This window comes from Helicoverpa armigera, chromosome 5 (genome assembly GCF_030705265.1).
Source record: "Helicoverpa armigera isolate CAAS_96S chromosome 5, ASM3070526v1, whole genome shotgun sequence".
NCBI classification, from domain to species: domain Eukaryota; kingdom Metazoa; phylum Arthropoda; class Insecta; order Lepidoptera; family Noctuidae; genus Helicoverpa; species Helicoverpa armigera.
In genome coordinates, this window is record NC_087124.1 from 10,157,943 (window position 1) to 10,180,514 (window position 22,572).

At 35.8% G+C, this 22,572-nt stretch overlaps 2 protein-coding genes across 8 annotated transcripts in view; both read right to left on the reverse strand.

The window, feature by feature from the left end:
• Positions 1-11,918, reverse strand: part of LOC110374474 (PDZ domain-containing protein 8) — a 36,223-nt gene extending 24,305 nt beyond the window's left edge. For 2 of the 7 annotated variants that reach the window (XR_010276507.1, XM_049841856.2), the window contains exons 1-2: positions 11,471-11,916; positions 3,178-3,349 (exon numbers count right to left, since the gene is read on the reverse strand). Coding sequence is in view for 5 of the 7 variants with exons in the window: in XM_049841856.2 (XP_049697813.1) it covers positions 3,178-3,330 (153 nt within the window). In the remaining 2 variants the exon portion in view is untranslated. Of the gene's footprint in view, positions 1-3,177; positions 3,350-11,470 lie in introns of all 7 variants that reach the window. The other 5 variants (XM_021332186.3, XM_049841859.2, XR_010276508.1 and 2 more) reach the window with 4 other exon arrangements.
• A 4,968-nt stretch (positions 11,919-16,886) lies between these two features.
• On the reverse strand, positions 16,887-21,356 carry Pgk (Phosphoglycerate kinase). Its single transcript, XM_049841734.2, has 10 exons — positions 21,197-21,356; positions 20,903-21,106; positions 20,404-20,630; positions 20,009-20,126; positions 19,505-19,643; positions 19,208-19,342; positions 18,768-18,889; positions 18,583-18,683; positions 18,166-18,264; positions 16,887-17,190 (listed from the first exon to the last, which is right to left on the reverse strand). Exons 1-10 carry the CDS (start codon positions 21,256-21,258, stop codon positions 17,150-17,152), a joined length of 1,248 nt encoding a protein of 415 aa, XP_049697691.1. The 5' UTR covers positions 21,259-21,356; the 3' UTR covers positions 16,887-17,149.
• Between the last annotated feature and the right edge of the window lie 1,216 nt (positions 21,357-22,572).

Genomic DNA, 22,572 nt, shown 5'->3' on the forward strand with positions numbered 1-22,572 from the left:
TATTTCAGCTTCAACGAACAAAAACATTTTTTCAATTGGACAAACAACAAATATTTTCACGCCGCAAATTCTGCAGTACAAAATAGTGAGCGATGACGTCACATACCACATCGGTCCTCATTTATATCGACTGGTAGTATTAATTATGCTACGTACAGTACTTGGGGGCAGCGTGCTTAATTAAAGGACCGTAACTGGAACACTGTTTTAATGACAAATACTGGTACACTGTAAGGCCTAACAAAAAAACATGGATGACAAAATTATTAACGGAGATGTCATAATGCAAAATCTTCTAAGAAAGTATCTAGGGGGACGAGGAACGTTACTAGCTCCGCCCTTATGTGCCTACTTTAGAACCAGCCCATTAGTTTCAAAATAAAATCATCAATACCGATCAGACCAATCTTTGACATTGACTTGACAAGGAACGCCTCGTTAGTTCTAGGAACTCATCACGCCTACCGTAGGTACATTACATTGATTTATAAGAAGGCGCCTAACCTAACGTCCTTATGGCATCTCCGCTATCTTTCCTTCCTCCGTGCAAAAACAGATTTTCATTAAATAACAAAAGAATAAACAGCATCTGGAACATAAGCTAAGTAAATAGTGGGCTTACGGCGTTTGTTTTGTAAATGGCTACAAATATTTACTGAGCAATAGATTGGCGAACGCGCGTATTGTACACGCTATGTTTACAAGTAATAACGATAAATAATTGGATAAGTCGTGCACAAATAAATCTGTATTTACCATCGCATTTTGTGTCCATTTGCCACGTAATTTTTCGACAACTCTTGTAGTTATTCAGCGATTTACTCACCGTATAGCGAAACATCAAATACTTTTTTTTCATTCGAAATCATCACATGTGTGCAGCGTGAGGGAGTGTCAGACTCTTACTGATTAAAATCCACCATGCTCCTTGTTGAGCCCGTTATGTTCCAGAGTATTGTTGTACCCGCGGTAAATCTTTAACCGGTACATCTTTAATTCGGTAATCTTGAACAATACCGCGTCAAACATCAAATAGTTACCTGTGCTTTATAAGATCCCTTGTACAACATAGCCGCACTATCACAAGGATTTAAAGGACATAATATAATTCAAATCTTTCCCCATTATTGGTTCCTAAAACTTCGATCAAAAAGTTTCCTGTTCTCCTCAACACATGAATACAAAAGCAAGTTCAGTAAGGACGTGATGGGCCCGGATTGGATTTAGGGAGCATGATTGGATTGACTGGGCACGCGCCACTGTCGAAGGTCGGGACGGGAGATTTGAGATTCTAAACGTGCTTATTTATTTCGCTGAAAATATTTATTTATCGATCGAAATACAAAACTGCAGGGAAATAGTCTGAACCAGCAAAAATAAAGATGGCTATGTAAAATTGCTTTTCTGTGAAAATACGGATATGAAACAACGGAAAGGAAAAACATCGGTTATCGAAAACATTTCTTTATCGTTCGCTATAATATAGAGGTCCCAGGTGCTGCGTTTCTATAATACTTTGGTATCTTCCGAATTTGACAGCGTGTAGCTGCGGGAAATACCATGCCGTTACGCGTACAAAAACCCTTTTCTTTATCTACATTTTCACTCATACCTACATAAACCCAGTAATTTACATTCCGCATACCACTCAAACACACATTACTATAAATTAACAGTTTTGCCGATTACATAAATTAAAATAACCAACTATTTTTTGTAATTACACTTCGTAGAATCGAGGAAGCTAATGAGCCTGGCTTCCGATTCTGACCTTGGCTGGCGATCAAGGCATGCGATAGGGGAATATTTTGTCATATTACTTACGTTTATTTATAAAAACATTTTAGGTGTTGGAAAATGGAACGTTTTATAGGTCGATATAAAATTTATGGTGACATTTTTATGGAGCAAGTCCAGCGCCCGGTAATGGAAGGCAGAAGTTTTTCATAGCATTTTTTTAATTTCATTGAGCTACAAAAGGGATCTATAGTCTATTTTTTTACTAGCCTGTCACTTAATGTACCCTTTTAATAAATGTCGAATTTCATTTTACAAGTTTTTAGATAGTGACAAATTGGCCTTTTAAAATCAGGAATATATTGGCTTACTTATGTGAAAACTAGTCACCGAAGAGTACTAGAACATCATAGCTTATAAGGTACGTTCGATGTCGTTAACAGCCCCCCTGAGACCGTTTATGACAGCGTAATGTATTAGATATTTAATATCGCAATATTTTATGCCTTATAAATGCGGTTCGGCCGTTAAGGAGACAGGAATATGCTGTACCTATACCTACTTATAAAACTTCCTATCAAAAGGACTTCTTAAAATATGACTTTAGTGAGTAATATAACTCTATATGTAGATATATTATTATCAAAAGCCAAAGAAAAGCGGTATATTCCAATAGAAAAAGCAACGAAAGTATAATTTTCACGCCATAACTAACACAGTCGGTGCCAATCATAACAATTTGTGAACGTTGCCTAACTCCGGCAGTTGTTTATTTTCACGCCCAAGTAACACTTACTTCAGCGAACTAAATTGCTGTATTCAAACCGAAATATTTTTTTAGCTTCCAAGAATTTTTAACGAAGCTATCTTGTTACTAGAAATTGTAACAGCATTTTTATAGCGTAGGTGAAATAATCATAATAAAGCGTGTTTTTATTTTATCGTTTATATTTTCAGCTTATGAAAATATAGTTTGTTTTCACGCCTCGCAAGTTAAACAACGGTATAACACGAAAGATTGATGGGAAATGTAATTTTCCTAGATAGAGCTTCATGTGCGAAATAACACGAATGTACTCGTATTATGAGTTGTATCTTTCCACGCGAGTGCTAACCAAGATTAATTTTAGTGATATTTTATGAAGCGAGCTATGTCAAAGGATACGGAGTGTTACTGAGGAAAACTTATCTTTATCATTAATTAAAATGAGATAGATTATGTACCTAAGGATGTTATATTTTATTTATTTATTATTTTACATTGAGAGTGAGTTTGCTTTCTATGTAATACTAGCAAACGTATCGTGATTATGTTTATGCTTAACGTTTTTAAAACCCTATGGTCGGCTTCCATTATGCCTAGATCTACCATTACGAGCTTTCGATATCTCTCATCATGTGATAGTAACTGAAAAGTTCCATAAATAAAAAGGTACTCACGGGTGGCAAAGTCACGGGCAGGCTGTAGTCTTCAGTAGTCTGCGTCTTCTTCTCGAAGGGGCGCACGAAGTAGATGAGTAACGCCAGGGGCACAGACAGTGCCGACACGGCCCCGAACACCGCGGCAAACACCAACCACGTCCAGTCCGGCATTTTGTTCTAGCGATATTTACTGCAAACAAGACAAATAAAGGAATATAGTCACAACTTTCCATAACATGGATATTAAGAGAACTGTTGCCAAAATGGTTTGACTATCAACAGGAGTTAAAAAGCGAAACGGCATCAGTGTTCAGTTATATAATCAACAATAACAAATGACAAACAACCAACAATAGGTACAAAACAAACGGATTATACTGTGACACGTTCCAGAATTCTGATCTCAGATAAACTGTAGCTCTCGCTTCCAGGTACAAATACATATTTATACGTATATATTTGGCGGTAATATCGCATCTAAAAGCGGTGTTTTGGCACAGATGTTAGCTCTCAGTTCCGAGGTTAAAAGCAGCAATATTGAATAATCTTTCAGCCGTAAACTTGGCCCGTAATACAAACACAATAAACGCCTAAACTTCGTCTTATTTTGCCAAAGCCGGTATACTAAACGAGATTTGAATAATATATTTGGTTATATCTCGGCAGGATTGGTCCGTAACGTTCGCGTCAAACCATATTCGCTCAGATGATTGGGTCGATAGGATTACGTTTGGATCGGAGGCTTTAACGTCCGTAGCACCTGACCTCTTTTGTGCGTTTAAAAGCTGTTCGGGACAGTTTACGGTTGCAAGATTGACAAAACTTGCGTATTTTCGCTACATTTATAATACAATTTTCTCTGGAAATACTTGTAAATGTCCAAACTCCGAAGCAAGGACCCGGAGTTATTTATTCAGGAGCAGCGAACTTTTGTTCTAATGTGACGTGGACGTGAGCCGTAATAATTAACGAAGTGAAAATGTAAGCAGTTCTTACTTAGTAAACAAGAGGTTCTGAAGCTTCTAAAGGTTGTATTAAAATAAGGTTTCATTATGTCGATATATCGGTGAATTCTATTTAAATATATTTACAGGAGCAATGTTGACATAAGTTAATAATATCAAAAGAGTTTTACGTCACCGTACTACTATGTATTCGTCAGAATGACTTGCGAAATTATTGCATTAGCCTTATGTTAATAAGAAAAAAACCTTTGGGAAAATACGTAACACCAAATAACGAGCATTTTGTGACAGGTATAATAAATACCGTGCTACAAGTAAACCAGACGTCTTATAATTTTGTCTTTTACATAAATACGCTATACATACATATGCACAATATAACTCAATTCATCCCATAAATTTATTAACATCTAAAAGGCACATAACATGGCTTTTAACAGAAAATTACGTACGAACACATCTAAGGCGCATCTTGATTTAATAAACCTCCTCCGTGCTTTTGTTCAATAAGTGACAATAAAAATGTCATGACTTAACAACATTTATAACGTTCAAACTGAATCTTTACCGTAACGACAACCATAACAGGAATCGATGAATAAAAAATAACTCCAATGATATTAGGCCAAAGTATAACTGGTGGAACCATTAATCAAAATATTTCAGTAGTTCACTTATTGGTTTTAATATTTATTGTACTTTGAATATAGTTTATAATACAAAGTTTTAAAGTAACAACAAAATATTGAAGTCACGAATTGTGTTTGTTCGTGTAAAATATTTCATGTTCAAAAATAATCTCTTTATAATCCTATTTTAATCAGTAAGCGGCTTATGAATATTCTAGTAGGTACCTACAGTAACATTGTAATTGAATGTTAGTTAGTATATTTTATGTATTACATAACCTAACTTTGTTCAGTCACAGTTAGTTTTGTATCCTGATTAATTTAAATTTAAAAAAATATAAAGGCTCATTCTTTGGACAAGTTTTTCTTCCCATGTTGCAATTCCCAATCAATAACAGAAAGAACAAACTTAGTTGAACCGTAACTAAACCAATATTAGGTATAAAAGTGAGCGACATTAAGTACATTGAAGGTTTTGTCATAAAACGACGATTTAGACATCATTTATTGACGTCACAAAACGTTTACTTTCTATCAAATCGGTCAGCGTTGAAAGGACGAATAAAACATGAACAATATTATGCTCCAATGGCAGAAATCGTAGAAGAATTTTGAAAAGTTCGGTTTTTCTATCTCGTCTCTAAAGATCATAGGCTAGGCTGGCTATAAGCAAGATTTCCCAAATAATAAATAATTTAACAACCGGCAAACAGAAATCCTTGCTAAGATTACAAATGCAAAAGTGACTTTATTTGTATGACTGTTTGTTTTCACGCTTATGCGAATAGCGAGACAGGTGCGGGATGGCGGTGCGGGACATACCCAGTTCACTCAAGAGACGGGCTAGTCAAAGTCATCTGGGAAATCTGAAGATCTAGCATAATATTCAATATACCTACTATTGTGATAGAGAGGAAAAAGAAAACCCTATTATAATCCAGCCGTAATCAGTAAATATTCTAGAATAACTAAGGGTTTGTTCAGGCTTTTATACAATATGATCAATCATTCTAAGCATTATTAATATGTGAATCAATCACTGTTGGTTCAGAAGGTTATATTTTATGAAACAGATTTTCCGATTTTTTGGAATAGGTACTAAGGAGGACGAAACGTGCGTAGGTACCTAAAGTCCTTATTTTGGTTCCCTTTTATTCAGAAATTATCGAACGTTCCCGAAAATAGCACGAAATATAATAGATACCTATTGCGTAAAATCTGTTGTATAATTTTCAGCTGAATGCCGATAAACATAAAAATCAGCCAACGTAATTCCTCCTACAAGGAATTAGATTACATCTCTGCCAAAAGGGATTTTGCGTCATAATGTCTTCGAATTATTTGGTTCCATTTCAGGCGCGATTGCGTGATAATATCCATTACCATTTCTAGAGACAGATAAGTAGGTAAAGCGTGAGTCTGTCTTGATATATCCACGAATTATCTACAGTATCTTCATCACTTTACACTTAAACAGTAACTTAAACACTACTGATCTTACTACAAAAAAGTTAAACAGACGTTTCTCACGTGTTTAAGATTTGTATGGAGAATTTTCCATACACGTGACTAACGTCTTTTTAATTTTTTGTAGTAAGACCATAGAATTGGTTAATGTTCAGTTCCTCTCCGTGTGAGAGGAGGCCTGTGCCCAGGGACGATAAAAAAGCTGTAAGCGAGACCATAGATGTTCTTCCAAATCAAATAAGGAAAACATGACTATTACTTCTTCATCGCCATCTAGCTTCAAGCTTAGAAGCGAACAATATCCTATCCGCCTACATAACACAGATGAACTTTGTTCCTAAGCCTTTTCTATTAGAACATAACTCCCACGAGATACATCGAGAGCCAGAGCCAAGCCATACACTCCGAACAAAATGTAGCAAGAGAAATAAAGGAAAATTTTGCAGAGAACGCCAGTAATTATTTCCAGCCAAGACTTAAGTTGTTCGAAATGAATTACAGAACTTTGTACACGAGTGTACTTATGTAGGTGGCGTGTGCAGTAGAACTATGATATCCTTCCCAGAAATTGCATTGTTAGCTGCATACGACGTGGGAGGTACAGTCGACTACTAAAGTGAGCACTACTGTGTTTATCACGAACAAGGAAATAAAATTAACACATTCTGTGTTGAAAGAATGATTGTTTAAATGATTATCTAAGCATTATTTGAAGCAGTCTTCTGTGTTATAAATGCGATTGCTAAGCTCGAAATTGTGGATGAAATCCAAAGTGTAATTTAGATACTCTACCGGGAATTGTCGACAGCCCGAACTTTGAACTTTTGTAAGGCTAATAGAATAGGGTTCTATAAACGTGACATCAGTGCCAGTGACATAAAGACCCTAAAATCTGCCGTAACGTGGGTAAACCTTTTGTTTTGGTACACCGAACCCACAAAGAAAACAAATGAGAAATATTGTGTATTTCCCGAAGAAAAGGTGTTCTGTGTAAAGTCACAATTCAAAGGTTTTCACTTCATAAACTAAACCCTATTATATTTCCTTAAGAAACGTTAAAAGCACGGTTCCAAGGTCATATAATCGAGAAGAATAAGCAAGAAACTCGATAATCTTTTAAAACGGAAAAGTTGACAACATCGGTTAAATGTCTTTTAGATATGACTCTATGACACTCAAATTATTTAGTCCTTTTAACTATTTACTTTACCCAAAAACCCAGTAACCAACACTCACTGCCGACTGTACCTACATATATTTAAGGTGCGCTTCAGGGGTGTGAGTTATCCCAAGTTCCCATTCCATTCCCGTGACCCGAGCGCCGGGTTCCGTCCCGCTTATTGCTTGGCACGAATGCACAATGCATTGCAACGGGATGTGCTGCGAGTGGCTAATGTTTTGCTAGCACGAATTCTAGTACGTCATGAGAATAATTGAGTTTAGTATTGTTGCAAGGTTGTTGAAAAGGTACGTTTGTATATTGGTAAAGATATTATTTACTTGATTAATTACTGCGATAAATGTAACATCAGCTAACTCGTCATATAGCTTATGTCTTCGGAAGACACCCAAGGCCAATTGCTTCAGGAAGAAAAGCAAAAATTCTTCGAAAATGTCATAAAAAAAGACAAAACATTAAGTACGAGAATTTAATTAAGTTTCCGAGAAGTCATCACAATAATTACTTCTTTAAAAGAGCAATATAAATAATTGAAACGTTTCACCGAATAAAAAAGAATAAAACACGTTCTTTGTTTTATTTAAAGTGGTTCCATTGTTATAGAAGTTAGAGTGCCGCGTAGGCTACGGTGACGATTGTCTGTGACATAATTCCCGCGTAGCGCTACGTAGCTACGACAATGCTACTACGACAATTTTCCGCTACGATAACTTTGTACAACGGCAGCTGTCAATTTTCAACCCGTGTACTGTAGCCTACATTTCAATTTCAAGGAGAGCTAGACGAATTGATTTGTCAATTCAATCAATGCTTTCAATATTTTTTTATATCGTATTGAATCAATCAACCGACGTCACTGAAAAATACTTCGAAATTAAAAAAGTTCGTAATGAAAATGTTTGTGTAAGGTTTCATGAATTTTCTACGGAATCCGGCCTGAGGCAATAAAATTGAGAAGTTTTCGGAAATAACAATAATTTTGCTTTTTTTACCAAAAAAATATGTAGACCTTTTGTATTTTCACTTAACGGTGTTTCAAACTGTTGAATGCCTAATGAACTAAAATGGCCAAATCAATACAAATCTATCAACTTACAATAAAACAGTCTTTCTCAGGAATATAGTTCTAATTCCCACAACATAAAGACTATTTTCCCAAACTATAGCAACAAAGTTGTGACCGGGGAGCCTCTTTAATTTGATACGATCGCTTGATGACATTAATACTCATTATATTAATTAAATTCTGCTATTAAGTACTTCACGTTTATGCATTAAATACAGAATTATAAATAGGTTTCAATAATGCATTTATAAATTAAAGTGGATGCATATGGAATAGTAAACACTTATTTAAAATTCTGTTTGATCGAAAGCCGCAGAGTGCTCGGCGTTGGCTAAACCTGCATTTGGGGTTTTATAGTCGGACTATACATCTATATTACTGACTAGCCGTTTTCCCGCGGTTTCACCCGCGTCCCGTGGAAGCTACTGCCCGCACCAGGATAAAATATAGCCTATGTTAGTCGCAGATAATGTAGCTTTCTAATAGTGAAAGAATATTTAAAATCGGTCCAGTAGTTTTTGAGTTTATCCATTACAACCAACCAAACAAACAAAGTTTTCCTCTTTATAATATTAGTACAGATGAGCAGAGAGTTGTTATAGTGATGAAAAGCAAGAGTAGATATCACAATAACCTTGAATTAACTCATATAAAGCCCGCAGTAACAACAAACAGGATTCCGTTTGAAATAAAAAATTAACAATCAACTTTTACTCCCACAAAAATGTTCCATTCTTCTTTAAGGTATCAATTATAATAAAAAGAAAAAGTAATTGTTCCCAAGCCCATTATAAGTTTTTCGTTCCACGCAAAAACAATATTTTCTTCCAAGAAAATTTTACGAAAATGTAGATCATAATAACTTTTTAAATAAACAAGCAATTTGAATAATCTTGTGTTTCTGACACGACACTAATGAGCGCTTACACATAGCTATTGCGAAAGTTTAATGAGTTTCGACCTAAAGTGTAAGTCGAAAAGGTCGGATTTCCAATGGTAGGTACGTTGGATGGTTTCGAACCGCAAATGGTATACATGCAATTGTAAATGACACGTTCTAATTATGCAGGTGGTGATTGAATTCTATTATATCATGCATTTATATTGCAGTAGTGGATTATCGTCGACATATATGCTATTTAACTTTGTTGATCAATGAATTTAAGCTGTTGAACGTGGGATTTTTTGCGGATTTCACAAGGTGAAGGTTGCAATTATCATACAGAGATATAATGTAGTTTAAGAAGAAAGCGATTATCTTGCAATGCGTATGCCATCTTATGTGCAAGAGATAGAAAGAAAGAACAAAGGAGCTTTATAAAGGAGCATATAATTAAAAGCTGTTGTGTTTAATGTGATTAGTATATAGGTATGTCTCTAAGGCCACTGTCGATTAAAACCTGGATTCTGGAATACATGTCGAAAATTAACCAACATAGAAGAACCATTCAACAGGCGAAGAGAGAGGCTAGATGCTGATTGGGGTCATGACACCACAATACTCATAAATAATGCTCGAAAAAAGGTGGAATCCCTGCGAGATATCAAAAATTCAGTACCCGTGGGTTTGTTTATTTATTCAGCTACCTCAATTCTATGATAGTCTTACAAATGCTCAGATAATATTGTACGAATATTTATATACTTCTAAGGGGGAGGCCTATGTTCAGCAGTGGACGTCCTATGGCTGAGATGATGATGATGATGATGATACCTTTTTGCAGCAGCGTGGGAGAGTGTCAGACTCTTATTGACTAAAACCCATCATGTTCCTTCGTAGGTCTTATATGTACTAGGGCTGCGGTAACTCTTTCGAATAATCATCCCGAGTTAGTAATATACCTGAGGAGAAATAGTTGCTAGGTCCTCCAATAAGTAGTTTTAAGTTAATTACGTGGAGCGCGTTAAACGGAGCCTGGCAACAGCCGGGAAGGTACGCCAGGCAAAAGGAAAATAGTAATGGAAATTCGATTTTATTATATAAATGGCTACTACCTTGCGACAAACTTCAAAACGGCTGTTTGTTCGTGATTTTATTCATAAGAATATAGGTAAGTCGTAGGTCTTATGCAGTGTTTTGATTACTTTAATCGATAAGAGAAGGACTCGATGTTGTCATAAAAATCGATCATTCGAAATACAAAACTCGTAATAGACAGAAATAAATTGTTGTAGTCTATGTAAAAATTAACATGTAAGAAATCCAAATATCGAATAGTGAAGTTTTTGTAGTCGAAACAATTGCCAGTGCATGTGTGCCGAAACAACGCGACCCGATGTGTTCGCTATTGACCGAGGAATCGTATAAGTATACCTATGCACTTTCGCTTGCATAACGAGAGTGTGAACCTACTATTTTGTATCAAGTTGGTAAACTCAGTAAGTACTTGCTTACATAAAACACTTATCTAGATGCATGCTTTTCTAAAGTTACTTCAGATTATTTCAGCATTTTTCATTGATGTTAAGAAAATTCAGCAGTAAAGATAGGCTCAAATAAAAGGGTAGCAGAAATGAATACAATACGCCTATACTATGAACATAAAATGCCCAATATAAACAAATTATTGTTTTAAATGAATCTTAAAAACAGATAAATAATGTCAAATTAAACCTAAGGGATGTCAGGTTAGGAATAAATTAAAATAGTAGGCATAAAATAATATTTCCACGCCCAAATAAAAACACAAACGCGATTGACCTGTAGCTTCCCATACAAAATGAATTGGTTTGTTAGAAATCGTGCAAAAGAAAATAAGTTATCATAATACAAAACGAAACCTGCGGTTTATAAATTATTTCAATGATTAACATTGAAATTTTCTCAAAAATATATTGACAGCGTAAATATATTTAAAAAAATATATACATAAAAAACTGTTTTAAAATATTAGAAAATGTACGTAAGTTCACAAATTTTTAATAAAACACAAATGATACACTAAACATGAAGGTATCAAATAAAAACGAAAATATATGAACGTTACAAAATCCAGCCACTTACCTGATAATAAATTTACCTAAAAACAACGATAATTCTACGTACAATCGATATACACTATAACAATTGACATTAAACGCTTCACTAAACTAATCGTATGTTGACTTTTTAGTAAGACTATTTTTCTACTACATTTTTCACGCCAGCCGGGTCGCCCGGCGGCGTCAGATGTCCTTTACATCACTGACACTAAGTAAAATTATTATTTTTTGATAAAAAACCACCTTAACGTCCACGGAGCATGCGCGGACCCTCGCCAATTGGACCACAGCTCACGTATTGGAAAGCGTTAGACCCAATTGATATGCAACGCAGAAATAGCTCTATTTTCCTAATAAAGATCATTTCTAATCTCCTAACGCTGTCTTTAACGTCTTCCAAAGCATTATTAATGTATTTCCACACGTTAATGTCATTTCATCGTTAGTTTACTGCAATTTTCTGTGTCGTATCGCTTTCCATGTGTACAGACGCTTGCGCGAAGTGACGATCGATACACCCTCACACACAGTTGCCATAGGTCCCATACTGATACCGGGTGCACGTGAAAACCTACTTTATATCATAGGAATAAGACGTAGAATAAACTGATTGAAAATTTAAAGGGACAACGGCTCATTCATGAAAGTAAAACAAATTGTTTACACGACAGATAAATGTCAATAAAGTTCAGATTGGTTGTCCCCACCGATACAAAGCCGTTGATATTTGCAATGAAAAGTGTCCTGTACCCTTTTAGTTAAGGTTACAGGTACTGTTGAAAGTGAAAACTACGACGAATTTGACCCCAGAGCGTCGTCATTGTCTTTACCTATTTACTTTTATAGTCAGGGGGAGGGCACACGACTCGGTACAGTAGGTCGAATCTTTATTTCTTTGCGCGATAAAAGGTAGAAAATCCTAGAGAAAGATAGATGATCCGTTCTTTATCGCAGTTAGGGGTTGATAGTAAGGTCGTCGTGTCGTAGGTTCAAATCAATAGGTTGTTGTGTCTCTATATAGTTGTTGGCGTATGAAGATATCGTGACTGATTAAGTGATATTCTATGTTTGACCATTAGGGATATTGTAGCAGTAAATATGGATGGACATATGTATGTAGTTAATACTGGGTGGTTCATATTAACTAGATGGTGTGCTGTAATTGGATTCCAATAACCATCTGTAAATTTCAAGTCTACTTTTTGTATCAGATTTTAAAAGCTTTCAAAATATAAGTTTCAGAGTTATTATTTCTATCAAAGTTCCTCTGAAAATTTCATAAAAAATGATTTGATTTATATTCTGAAATTCTGAGAAAATCCCAAATAAACTGAAAAGTTTTATAAAGCATTTTAATTTTAACTAAAATAGGTATATCCATTTTGTATTTTTGTAAGAAATAGTTATAACTAAAACATTTTCATTATGTATTTTCACTGTAAAATACTGAAGAGAGAGAGAGAGAGAGATAAACAGTATGCAAGAAGACTCGAATCTAAGGCAGCATTAATTCAAATTAATATTTGAATAGAGAATTAATTTAGCGCTAATGGCTTCGGCTAATGGTTTGGAAGGAATGACTTGCTTTTATAATAACATACAATGAAGTTCTCCATGTCCTTTCTACTTAATGAGTACGTTCTTACTTAATGGTGACGAAAACGTAGTTATTTTTAGAGTTGGTCAGTCACTGCTGATTCTATGTTCTATGTTATAAGACGCCTGATCTCTCTCCGGTCGTGTCGGATTGCCGTCCCATCGGGTTATGAGAGGGAAGGAATAGGGAGTGCACCTGTGTCAGCGCAAATGCTCGTGCACTATAATATGTCCTGCGCAGCTGGCTGATCTCCTTAAAATGGGAACAGCCGCCGTGGCCGAAATCGGCCGTGGACGTCTTTATTATTATTATATAAGACGTGTAATATCCATATAAACCATTCTCAATGTCAAAATTCACTAATTGACCAACGGGCGACAAGTATACGGCTTGTTTTGTGACCATTATCGTTAGCTAGCTAACCTCCCCACTCAGATACATTTAATGATTACTTAAGTCCATCCTTAGTGACAGATTCTCATAGAAATTCTGCACTGAGAAACAGCTTAAGTAACCATTAGATGTCTCTGAGTGTGTCCATAAATGGTGCAACTGGGTCTATGCTACAGTAAAAATCTTACATTTATATAGCCATTAGTTTTTTTTAATGAACTACTTTAAGAAAGTTTTATAAGTAACTAGCTTTTGCCCGCAACTTCGTTCGCGTGGAATAGTGACTACCAGCAGATTTTTGATTTGACCAATAGATGGTTGATGATTTTTTTTGTAATAAAAACTATCCTATGTCCTTTCTCAAGTTTCAAACTATGTCTGTACCAAATTTCACACAAATCGGTTCAGTAGTTTAGGCGTGAAGAAAAGACAGACAGACAGACAGACAGAAAGACAGACAGACAGACAGACAGAGTTACTTTCGCATTTATAATATTAGTTTGGATTATAGTTCGGGGCAATCGTGGTTGACTTGCTTAAAGAACATTTTAATGTAGTTAAGACTGGAATGAAAATACTTTTGGGGATTCAGGGGCAGTTTGCCTTAATTTGATTGAAGTTAGAAGTTACGACCTCTTTTTATTTTTTTTATTAGAAATTGAATTTGTGAGGTCTCTTTTGTTAGCTGCGATTTTGAATCAGAAACTGTCACAAACATATTTTATTCTACGACCCGTTTTCGTTATTTGATGAGGCGTGAAAGAAATGCTTCTTTCTGAGATCCGCTTTTTTCTCAGTTTTCCGTAGTACCAGACTATCTACTATTTATACATTATATTATCGTCTAAATATGATTGTATCTCTAGATATGAACGCTCATTAGTAAGAAGAGTATTTAAGTCGATGTCGGAGCCTGACGCGACATATATATTTTATGCCAATTATACCTATATTATTGTTTGCCTATATTACCTAATAATATAGGCAAACAATAAAAGGCAGTACTAATTGATACGGCGCGTATTGTGAAGAGGTTTCTCTCTGGGACCCTAACCAACGGTACCTTGGACCCTGTGCCCGATATCGGTGGCAATCAATTTTTTATATTTTTAAATGTTTTTTTATTTTCATATTTAATATTTAAAAATGTAATTTATATGTTGAAAAATAAATAAAGGATAATAAAATAGGCAAACAATAATATAGGTAAGTAATTAAAGAAAGCAATTGTCCCACATTTCCAATTACTTAAATATATTTAATTAATTACGATTGCTATCCCCTGCCGGCTCCGCGACGGGTGTCCGTCACACACTGGCGGGTTTTCTTTTGATTGAGTTCGCTCGGGGTTTCAGTTTCAAGAGTTTCGTGTTTCGAGTGTCCTTTTGCTAATAATGTTGCTACCCACCAGTATAGTATAATTTGATGCCTAAATCTCTCTGGATAAATCTATTCTCTCTTCAATACGCAAATGGAAAGATTTTTTTGATAAAAAATATCCTTTTGTGCCTTTTACATCAGGTAAGATCTTAGGTGAAATAATACCAACAAATGAACAAAAATAACTCTCCTTGCTACGCCGTAGCCGGTGTACACAACTACATACCTACGCTACGTAGATACTATCGTAGCATATCAGGGGCCCGATTCTCCTAATTTTACTTAAGCGAAATACGATTCACATTCGACTGAGATCCAATCCCGACTCATTTACGATTGAAGCGTATGTGGCATTCCGCAATTTTTTATTTGAAATAAACGTTTTTATCCTTTTCTGTCATTCAATAATGAATCATTTTGTCTGCAAATGATTTACGATTGCAATATGACTGTAGAGCAAACTACCGTATAGACCAAAATCACCAAAATAGCAGACCAATCAAATGTCGTTGGAATACTATTGGTCTTATATTAGTAGCAGAATGCCCGATATGGTTTAAACTGCTATTGCGATCAAATTGCGATTCAATTTCTATTCGATTTTGAGATTATTAACTTAGGAGAATCGGGCCCCTGCTTTCGGGTCGAATGTTTGACGCCTTACATACGTCTAGTTGTATCTATGTGCTCAAATCCGAAGAAGGCAAACATTTTCATTGACGTTCGTGAAATCACGCTGATACAGCGATTTGAATTCAGTCAATATTTTTTACGTGTAGGTGCGTACAAAGTTCTACAGGTGAATGGTAGTTTCCTTATGGTTTTTTTTAACTTGGAATATTTTATGTAGAGAAAGAGAATTAATATAATAGGTAGGCTAATGTATTTTAATATCTGTGACATATAATTATTTAATCACATCCAGTGATCGAAATCCATTTAAGTTTTACGTTGATAGACTGAAACACAAAATTTGTAGGTAGGCAACTAAATGGAGCACTCTGTTTATGTTCAATAAGCAATACATTACGGTCGTGTAAATCAATTACCAGATGTTTTAGCACCGACATACACGCCCATACATGGTAGACGTTTCAATTTTATGCATTTGCGTACATTTTATGGATATATTGAGTTATTAAACATTAAAATTTAACATTGCCTCACCTTTTACTGTACCTATATTAGAAGTAAATACAAGGTGTATTTGCTTGTATTTCGTTGTTGTACCTACATGGTGAGGTACTTAGGTATAAGTCAAATGGAAAAATTACCTGACCTAGAGCTCGGCCAGGGTACTTTTGTAGTGAGTCAAGTTTTTTTTTGCTTTATACGTATAATAGATACAGGACATTGGGTTTCCCATTATAATCTACCATAACCTTTTTTTTTTGGGCGGTACAAATCCTTATGGACTTCCTCCGCCTGGGGAGAGGCGGAGGGGTGTGCCGGACTCCTACCGGCTAATATCCCCCTGCCCTCCTTGCACGTGGGCGCGAAGCCGCGGGAATCCAAATTCTTCCGCAGATCTACCATAACCTGGGCTTACACACGACGACGATGGGTTAACTAGCAGGGAACTCGGGACTTTTTGGATAGAGGCAAGAGGTCCACCCTTTGGTGATGACCTAAGGAGGATCTGTTAATATCGTGCCTAACTGTGAAGGAGTTTTTTGTGTGCTTACATATTTTAAAGTCGTACCAAAAACTAGCTCTAATATAAAGTGAGTTTTTATCACCTTTTATTTATTTCTATATTTGTTTTGTCAATTCTTTAGTGCAATTAACCCTGGCCCTGAGCGACAATGGCAATGTTTGATTGCCGTGTTACTGACGTGGATGGAGTCACGCAAAATACTTGCATGCATTCGTATGAGCTAATTTAGATCGATACTAAGATTAGTCGATTATTCTGATTTGCTGCTTGCAATAATGATTGCATTTTGATTTTGGTCGTCAAAACAAAAGTTTCCAATAAATAATATTTATTTTCAACCAAATAATGAACATGGCCTCGTACGCGAAGGAAAACATGAGACGTGAGTTTCCAAGAGATAAAACAATAAAAAAGTTTTTATAACCAACATTTTATTCGATTTATGATGGTAATAAATAATTTCACTATTCGATTCACATGACACATTTCTCTTTTCTAAAACTTAAAAATAATGTACTATACAGTATACAATATACATACGATCACTTAAAAAACATAATTTCTTTCTTGATATTCTCGCTCTATCAAATAGGATAATTTCATGAACACTTCTATGAAGCAAAAAGGTTTACATTTTGGTATAAATACTCCTTGCTCTAGATAACATCTATTGTTTATGCGTCAGACAGGGCTGCAACTCCTGGCAGTACTTTACCTGAAAAGTAAATTAATATTAAAATATTTAATATATAATACAATGAACAGACAGTTGCATCAAAAGTTATTAGGCAAATCCTCATGTTTAGTCAGGTAGCATTCCAGTTACCCATTTTTTTCTAAATTGCTTATACCTCTTGATGCAACTGCCCACTATAGGGAAATTTCTTTCGCAAACTACTAATTGCGAAATACATCTACTTCTTACTGGAAATCCTACTACTTTATAGATACTACATCAACATTTATACATAGGAAATGACGTCACGATCCCGGACATAACCGATACCGGGTAACGGTCGTCCGAGACCGGACGTTTATATGGTTGTTCCCGAAATCGTTGATGGAAACGCTCGCATGCTTGCGGTCAGTTTACAACGTTCACGTGTGGATCGGGAAATAGTAGTAACTACGTATTACGTTTATGTAGGTATTTCTACTTTACTACATACTACAATTCTATTTAGTTAGCAATAGCTAACAATTCTTGTTCATTCATTAGCTTACATTTTATTCTTAGCTACCTTCAAAAATAGTACTTAATACGAAAAAGTATTTGTGAATAAAATAAAAATAAATGTAATTACGCTTGTTTGTTCTTCTTTCTTCTGTTTGGGTTCAAGAAACAAAGAAAACAGCTATGCAACAAAAAAATAATTGTGGTCTAAAAACAAAGGAAATTCAACAACAGGCTTTCAAAAACCTACATAACAACCCTACCGATTTCGAAGCTGTTACTTAAGTGATGAAAAGATAAAGAGGTTGGACTCATTCCGAATTTGACACCTTGCACATAAGCAGTAGTGTTTATGTTCGTACATTTTGACTATTGTGACGTCACTAGCAGATAGTTCAGAACAACAAAGTTATTTGACGACAGCTAAAATCAGTTCGTGATAGAACTCAGTGTCCCCTAGCTCATGACCTGCCTTTTTATAAATAATCTTAAAGCAAGTATCTTATGTGTACTTACCCTCAAGCAGTTCAAGGGAGGCGCCACCTCCGGTGGACACGTGAGACACCTTATCCTCAGTGCCCCATTTGGCACAGCAGGTAGCTGTGTCACCTCCACCTAAAGAAATAAATAAAAATATATAAATACGTTTACACAATGTGATGCTTTACCTTAATTTGATTTAGAAGATAGCTGCTGCTAATTATTAGGTCTTGGGTTCATACATAATACATATGATTAGTGTGTATTAATTACGATATCGACGATGTCACCTTCAGCCCAAAGCGTCAGAATTTATAACAGATATAATTAATACTCATAACAAGATACAGCTTACGGCCACTCTTTATAAGGCTCCACTCCATTAATACTCAGGACTCAGCTTTAATTTAATTTTAGTAACAATACTCGGATACTAAATAGAAGTTGCCTTACCAATAATGGTGATGGTGCCATTGGTAGTAGCTTTAACAACGCCATCCATCAACGCACGGGTGCCACCAGCGAACTTCTCGAACTCAAACACACCAGCAGGTCTGTTGAACAAAAATAAACCTTATACAATCAACTTTAAAGTCCGTTTTATTCTCTAATTTTAGGAAAGAAGTTTATCTACATACCCGTTCCATACAATGACTTTAGCTCTGGCAATGGGATCAGCAAAGAGTTCCCTTGATTTAGGTCCAACATCGAGACCCATCCAGCCTTCAGGGATACCACTCGCAACATCAGCAGCACCAACCTAACAACAAAATAATCATCGTGATTTAGTTATCAAGCAACAGAAAGGTATTTTTTTTTAGTATTTTTTTCTGGGTCAGGATTGTGGTAGACTGGACTTAGGGCCAGAGTTTAACAAAATGGAGGGCAGCTGTGTAGTTTTTGTACTGAGAAGACTGGAATTAAATTCTGTTGACTGTTTATATATATTTTTTGTTTTTGCTCCACGTTGGTGCAGTCCACCAAGAATAGTGGTATACCAAGAATGCCTATTTTTATGGTAAATGTATGTATCACAACAGCTATTATCAAGTAGTAAATATTAAAGAAGGAATCTCACCTGTGCATTCTCGTCAAACTTGTCAGCAGTGACAAAGTCAACTGGTAGGTGTACTTTCACATTGTTCTTGGCAGCCTTTTCCAACAGTTTAGCGACAATCTTCGCGCCTTCACCATCGTACAAGGAGTTTCCGATCTATAAACAAAATTAAATAGCATTAGTGGCCTCCTTAGAATATTAGATAGTGGCCAGTTTCGTTCTGTGACATCAACAAATCTGTTTCCTTTTTTTTCGAGATATTTTTTTCTGCTGTATTTTTTGTATCTTTTCTCCAAGAAGGTGTTATATCATACTTACAGCCATACCCTGTGTTTCCTTGAGGAAAGTGTAGGCCATGCCACCTCCGATGATCATCTCATTGACCTTGTCCAGCAAGTTCTCAATAAGCTGAATTTTGTCAGCCACCTTAGCACCTCCCAAGATTGCAAGGAATGGCCTAAAATTGCATCATAATAATATGAATGACTTACAGTTTAATAGATTTGTATTTTATATCACTAAACAAGTACTTTAATAATATGTTATGAGGTTTGTTTTATGAACTAAAAAACAAAAGAACATTTTACACATGGCTTTATGACTTCATAGCAACATTTTTTATGTTGCCTTTTCTACTGCATCCCTACACTACTACTACACACTACTATACTACTACACTCAAACCTGTTACTGAATGGTGTTCTATTATGAAAGGTATTTTTTAGTTGAACCAAAGAAAGTAACTACAACACCTGTTCATTTAACTTTCTAAGTACATACTATATTTTTGTTCAAGAAAGAACAAGTAACAAACTAGATTACCTTTCAGGCTCATGCAGAGCCTTGGCAAAGTACTGAAGCTCCTTCTTCAACAAGAAGCCACTGGCTCTCTGTTCAAAGCCCTCACCCATCATTGAGCTGTGGGCTCTGTGGGCTGTGCCTGTAAAAAATTAAGAAGAATAATTTATGCTGCAAATGTATGATGAAAGAAATGAGAGAATGTTCATCAACATAGGACCTTGATATGGAATATTAACATCTATTAGTGACAATTGATATTGATTGATGAACACCAATCATGTTGATGTTTTTGACAGAAAAAAATATATATTCTCCTACTTTAGTAGGTAAGTGAGTACTAAGTCTTATGGCGGTGGGACATGGATGTTAACACATGAGTATAAAGCTTTAATAAGAATAAATAAACCTCAACTTACCAAAAGCATCATTGATGTAAACATCACCCAGCTTCCTCAAGCTAGCTCTGAAAGCCTTGACCTTCTCAGGGTCAGCCTTAGCCTTGGCTCCAGATGCATCAAGACCCTTGCCTTCCTCCTCAATGTGGAAACGGAGGTTCTCCAGCAAGATGATGGAGCCTGGTGCAGGGTCAGCGCAGGCAGCCTCTACTTCAGGGCCCACACAGTCAGGCAGGAATGTCACGTCTCTGTAAGTGGAATTATAAACATGTATTTTTGACAGGAATTTAAAGTTATTTATAAATAATATAAGAAAGATATTTATCAAAGATACTTGAAGAGACAAAAAAAATAGGACTACAGGTACTTATTAGTTTTGAATAAATTGAGATCAGCATTGGTTCTCAGCTTAAGTCCTATGATGTTGCTAAGAAAATAGGATTTTTGCATGAATTGAATCATAACAAGGAAAACGATTCAAGCTTTGTCCCAGTTACAATTTAGCTAATAATGCACTTACTTGTTTAAGAGTTTCTTGAGTTCTTCAGCGACTGGCTTTAAGGTGTATTTGAGGTTTGCTTGCCCATCCGGCCTGCCCAGATGTGACATAAGCACCACTGACTTGGCACCCTTCTCCAAGGCATATTTGACAGAATCCAAAGCCGCAACAATACGCTGGTTGTTAGTGATTACACCCTCCTTTAGGGGAACATTGAAATCCACTCTGCAATCAATCAATTAACTTTAATTTAAACGATTTGTAATTGCATTGATTTTAATGACTAAAGTATGAAGATATGTAAGTTTTACTTACCGCATGAGCACACGCTTGCCAGCCAAGTTGAGGGCATCGATACTTAGTTTATTTAAAGCCATTTTAATTAGATTTCTTCGAAACTTTTACAAAAAAATCTATCTTGATCAGCGGCTAACTTTGAAAATGTCAAATATAACCTTGGGAATGTCAAAGAGGTCATATTTTCTTGCTAATCAAAAAATACGAATAATATTCGGCGTGGCAACATTTTATAAGTGAAATATATAGACATTTTCTTTGTGGACTTTTTGGCGGGAAGTCAAACAAGGCGGCAAATTTGTTTTATAAGTTTTTGAATTAATAAAAAACTATTGATAAAATACCTTAAAAGTCAGCATAGTAAGTACTTAAAACAACCAAGAATGAGTGTGCATAGTGGCGGTGAAGAACCGCCGCCGGAACCCGGAGAAAAGCGAAGAAGAATACACACTTCAGGCGGGAATGCCGATTCGCATAAGTATAAAATGTTTACGAAGCCTAACTATAAGCGTTTATTCATAGAAAACAATAACACCGAGTTCACAGTCTACGTACAATCCACAGAAGATGAAAAGTTAGGGAACAAGAACCCCATAACACTCACCAACCTGATCACAGATCAGGTGAAAGATGTTATAGGGGTTCATAGAATTAATGCGCATAAAATAGGGATTACATTTCGAAAAGCTGCAGCAGCAAATAATTTCCTGAAAATGGAGGACTTTTTATGGATACATAAGATGAAAGCATTTATCCCATCAAACCTCACTGAAAGAGTTGGTGTGTTGAGGTATGTACCGTAGGACTTATCCAACGAAGAGATTTACAAAAGTATGGTGTGCGACGCTGAAGTCGTATCTGTCAAAAGATTTATGAGGAAAGTAGAAGGTAAACTCGTGCCTCTAAACACTATTTCAGTAACTTTCGCCTCTACAACTCTACCACAGTATACCTATATTAAACTGTTCAGATATGAAGTTAAAACTTATATACCACCATTACTACAATGTTACAAATGCCTAAAATTTAACCACTCAGCAAAAGTCTGCAGAGGTGAACAGCACTGCTCTTCGTGTGCTGGTCGCCACTCCTACCGAGATTGTGATGTCGAAGAAGTTGTATGCATAAACTGTTCAGGTAATCACCTTGCCATTTCTCGAGAATGTCCCATTAAAAAACAAAAAATAGAAGAAAGAAAAGCCAAATACCTTAGACAGCAAATGCAGCAATCATATGCCACTGTTGTGAACACACCCCCTACCTTTACTAATAAGTCATTCCCTTCTTTACCTAAAGTCGCAGAAAAACCGAAAGTAAATGACGCCCTGGATATGAACAAAATAGCAAATAATGATATAATTATAAATGCAATTGTAAAATCGTTGGTAGCCTTA

What these genes read in the sequence shown, in the direction of transcription:
- Pgk (XM_049841734.2), bottom strand. Translation starts at nt 21,258, where the DNA reads ATGGCTTTAAATAAACTAAGTATCGATGCCCTCAACTTGGCTGGCAAG. An exon ending in AGTTTGACGAGAATGCACAG is followed by an intron (nt 18,890 to 19,207) that starts GTGAGATTCCTT and finishes TTTTGTTGTTAG; the next exon opens with GTTGGTGCTGCTGATGTTGC. An exon ending in CTCCCTTGAACTGCTTGAGG is followed by an intron (nt 17,191 to 18,165) that starts GTAAGTACACAT and finishes TTTACTTTTCAG; the next exon opens with GTAAAGTACTGCCAGGAGTT.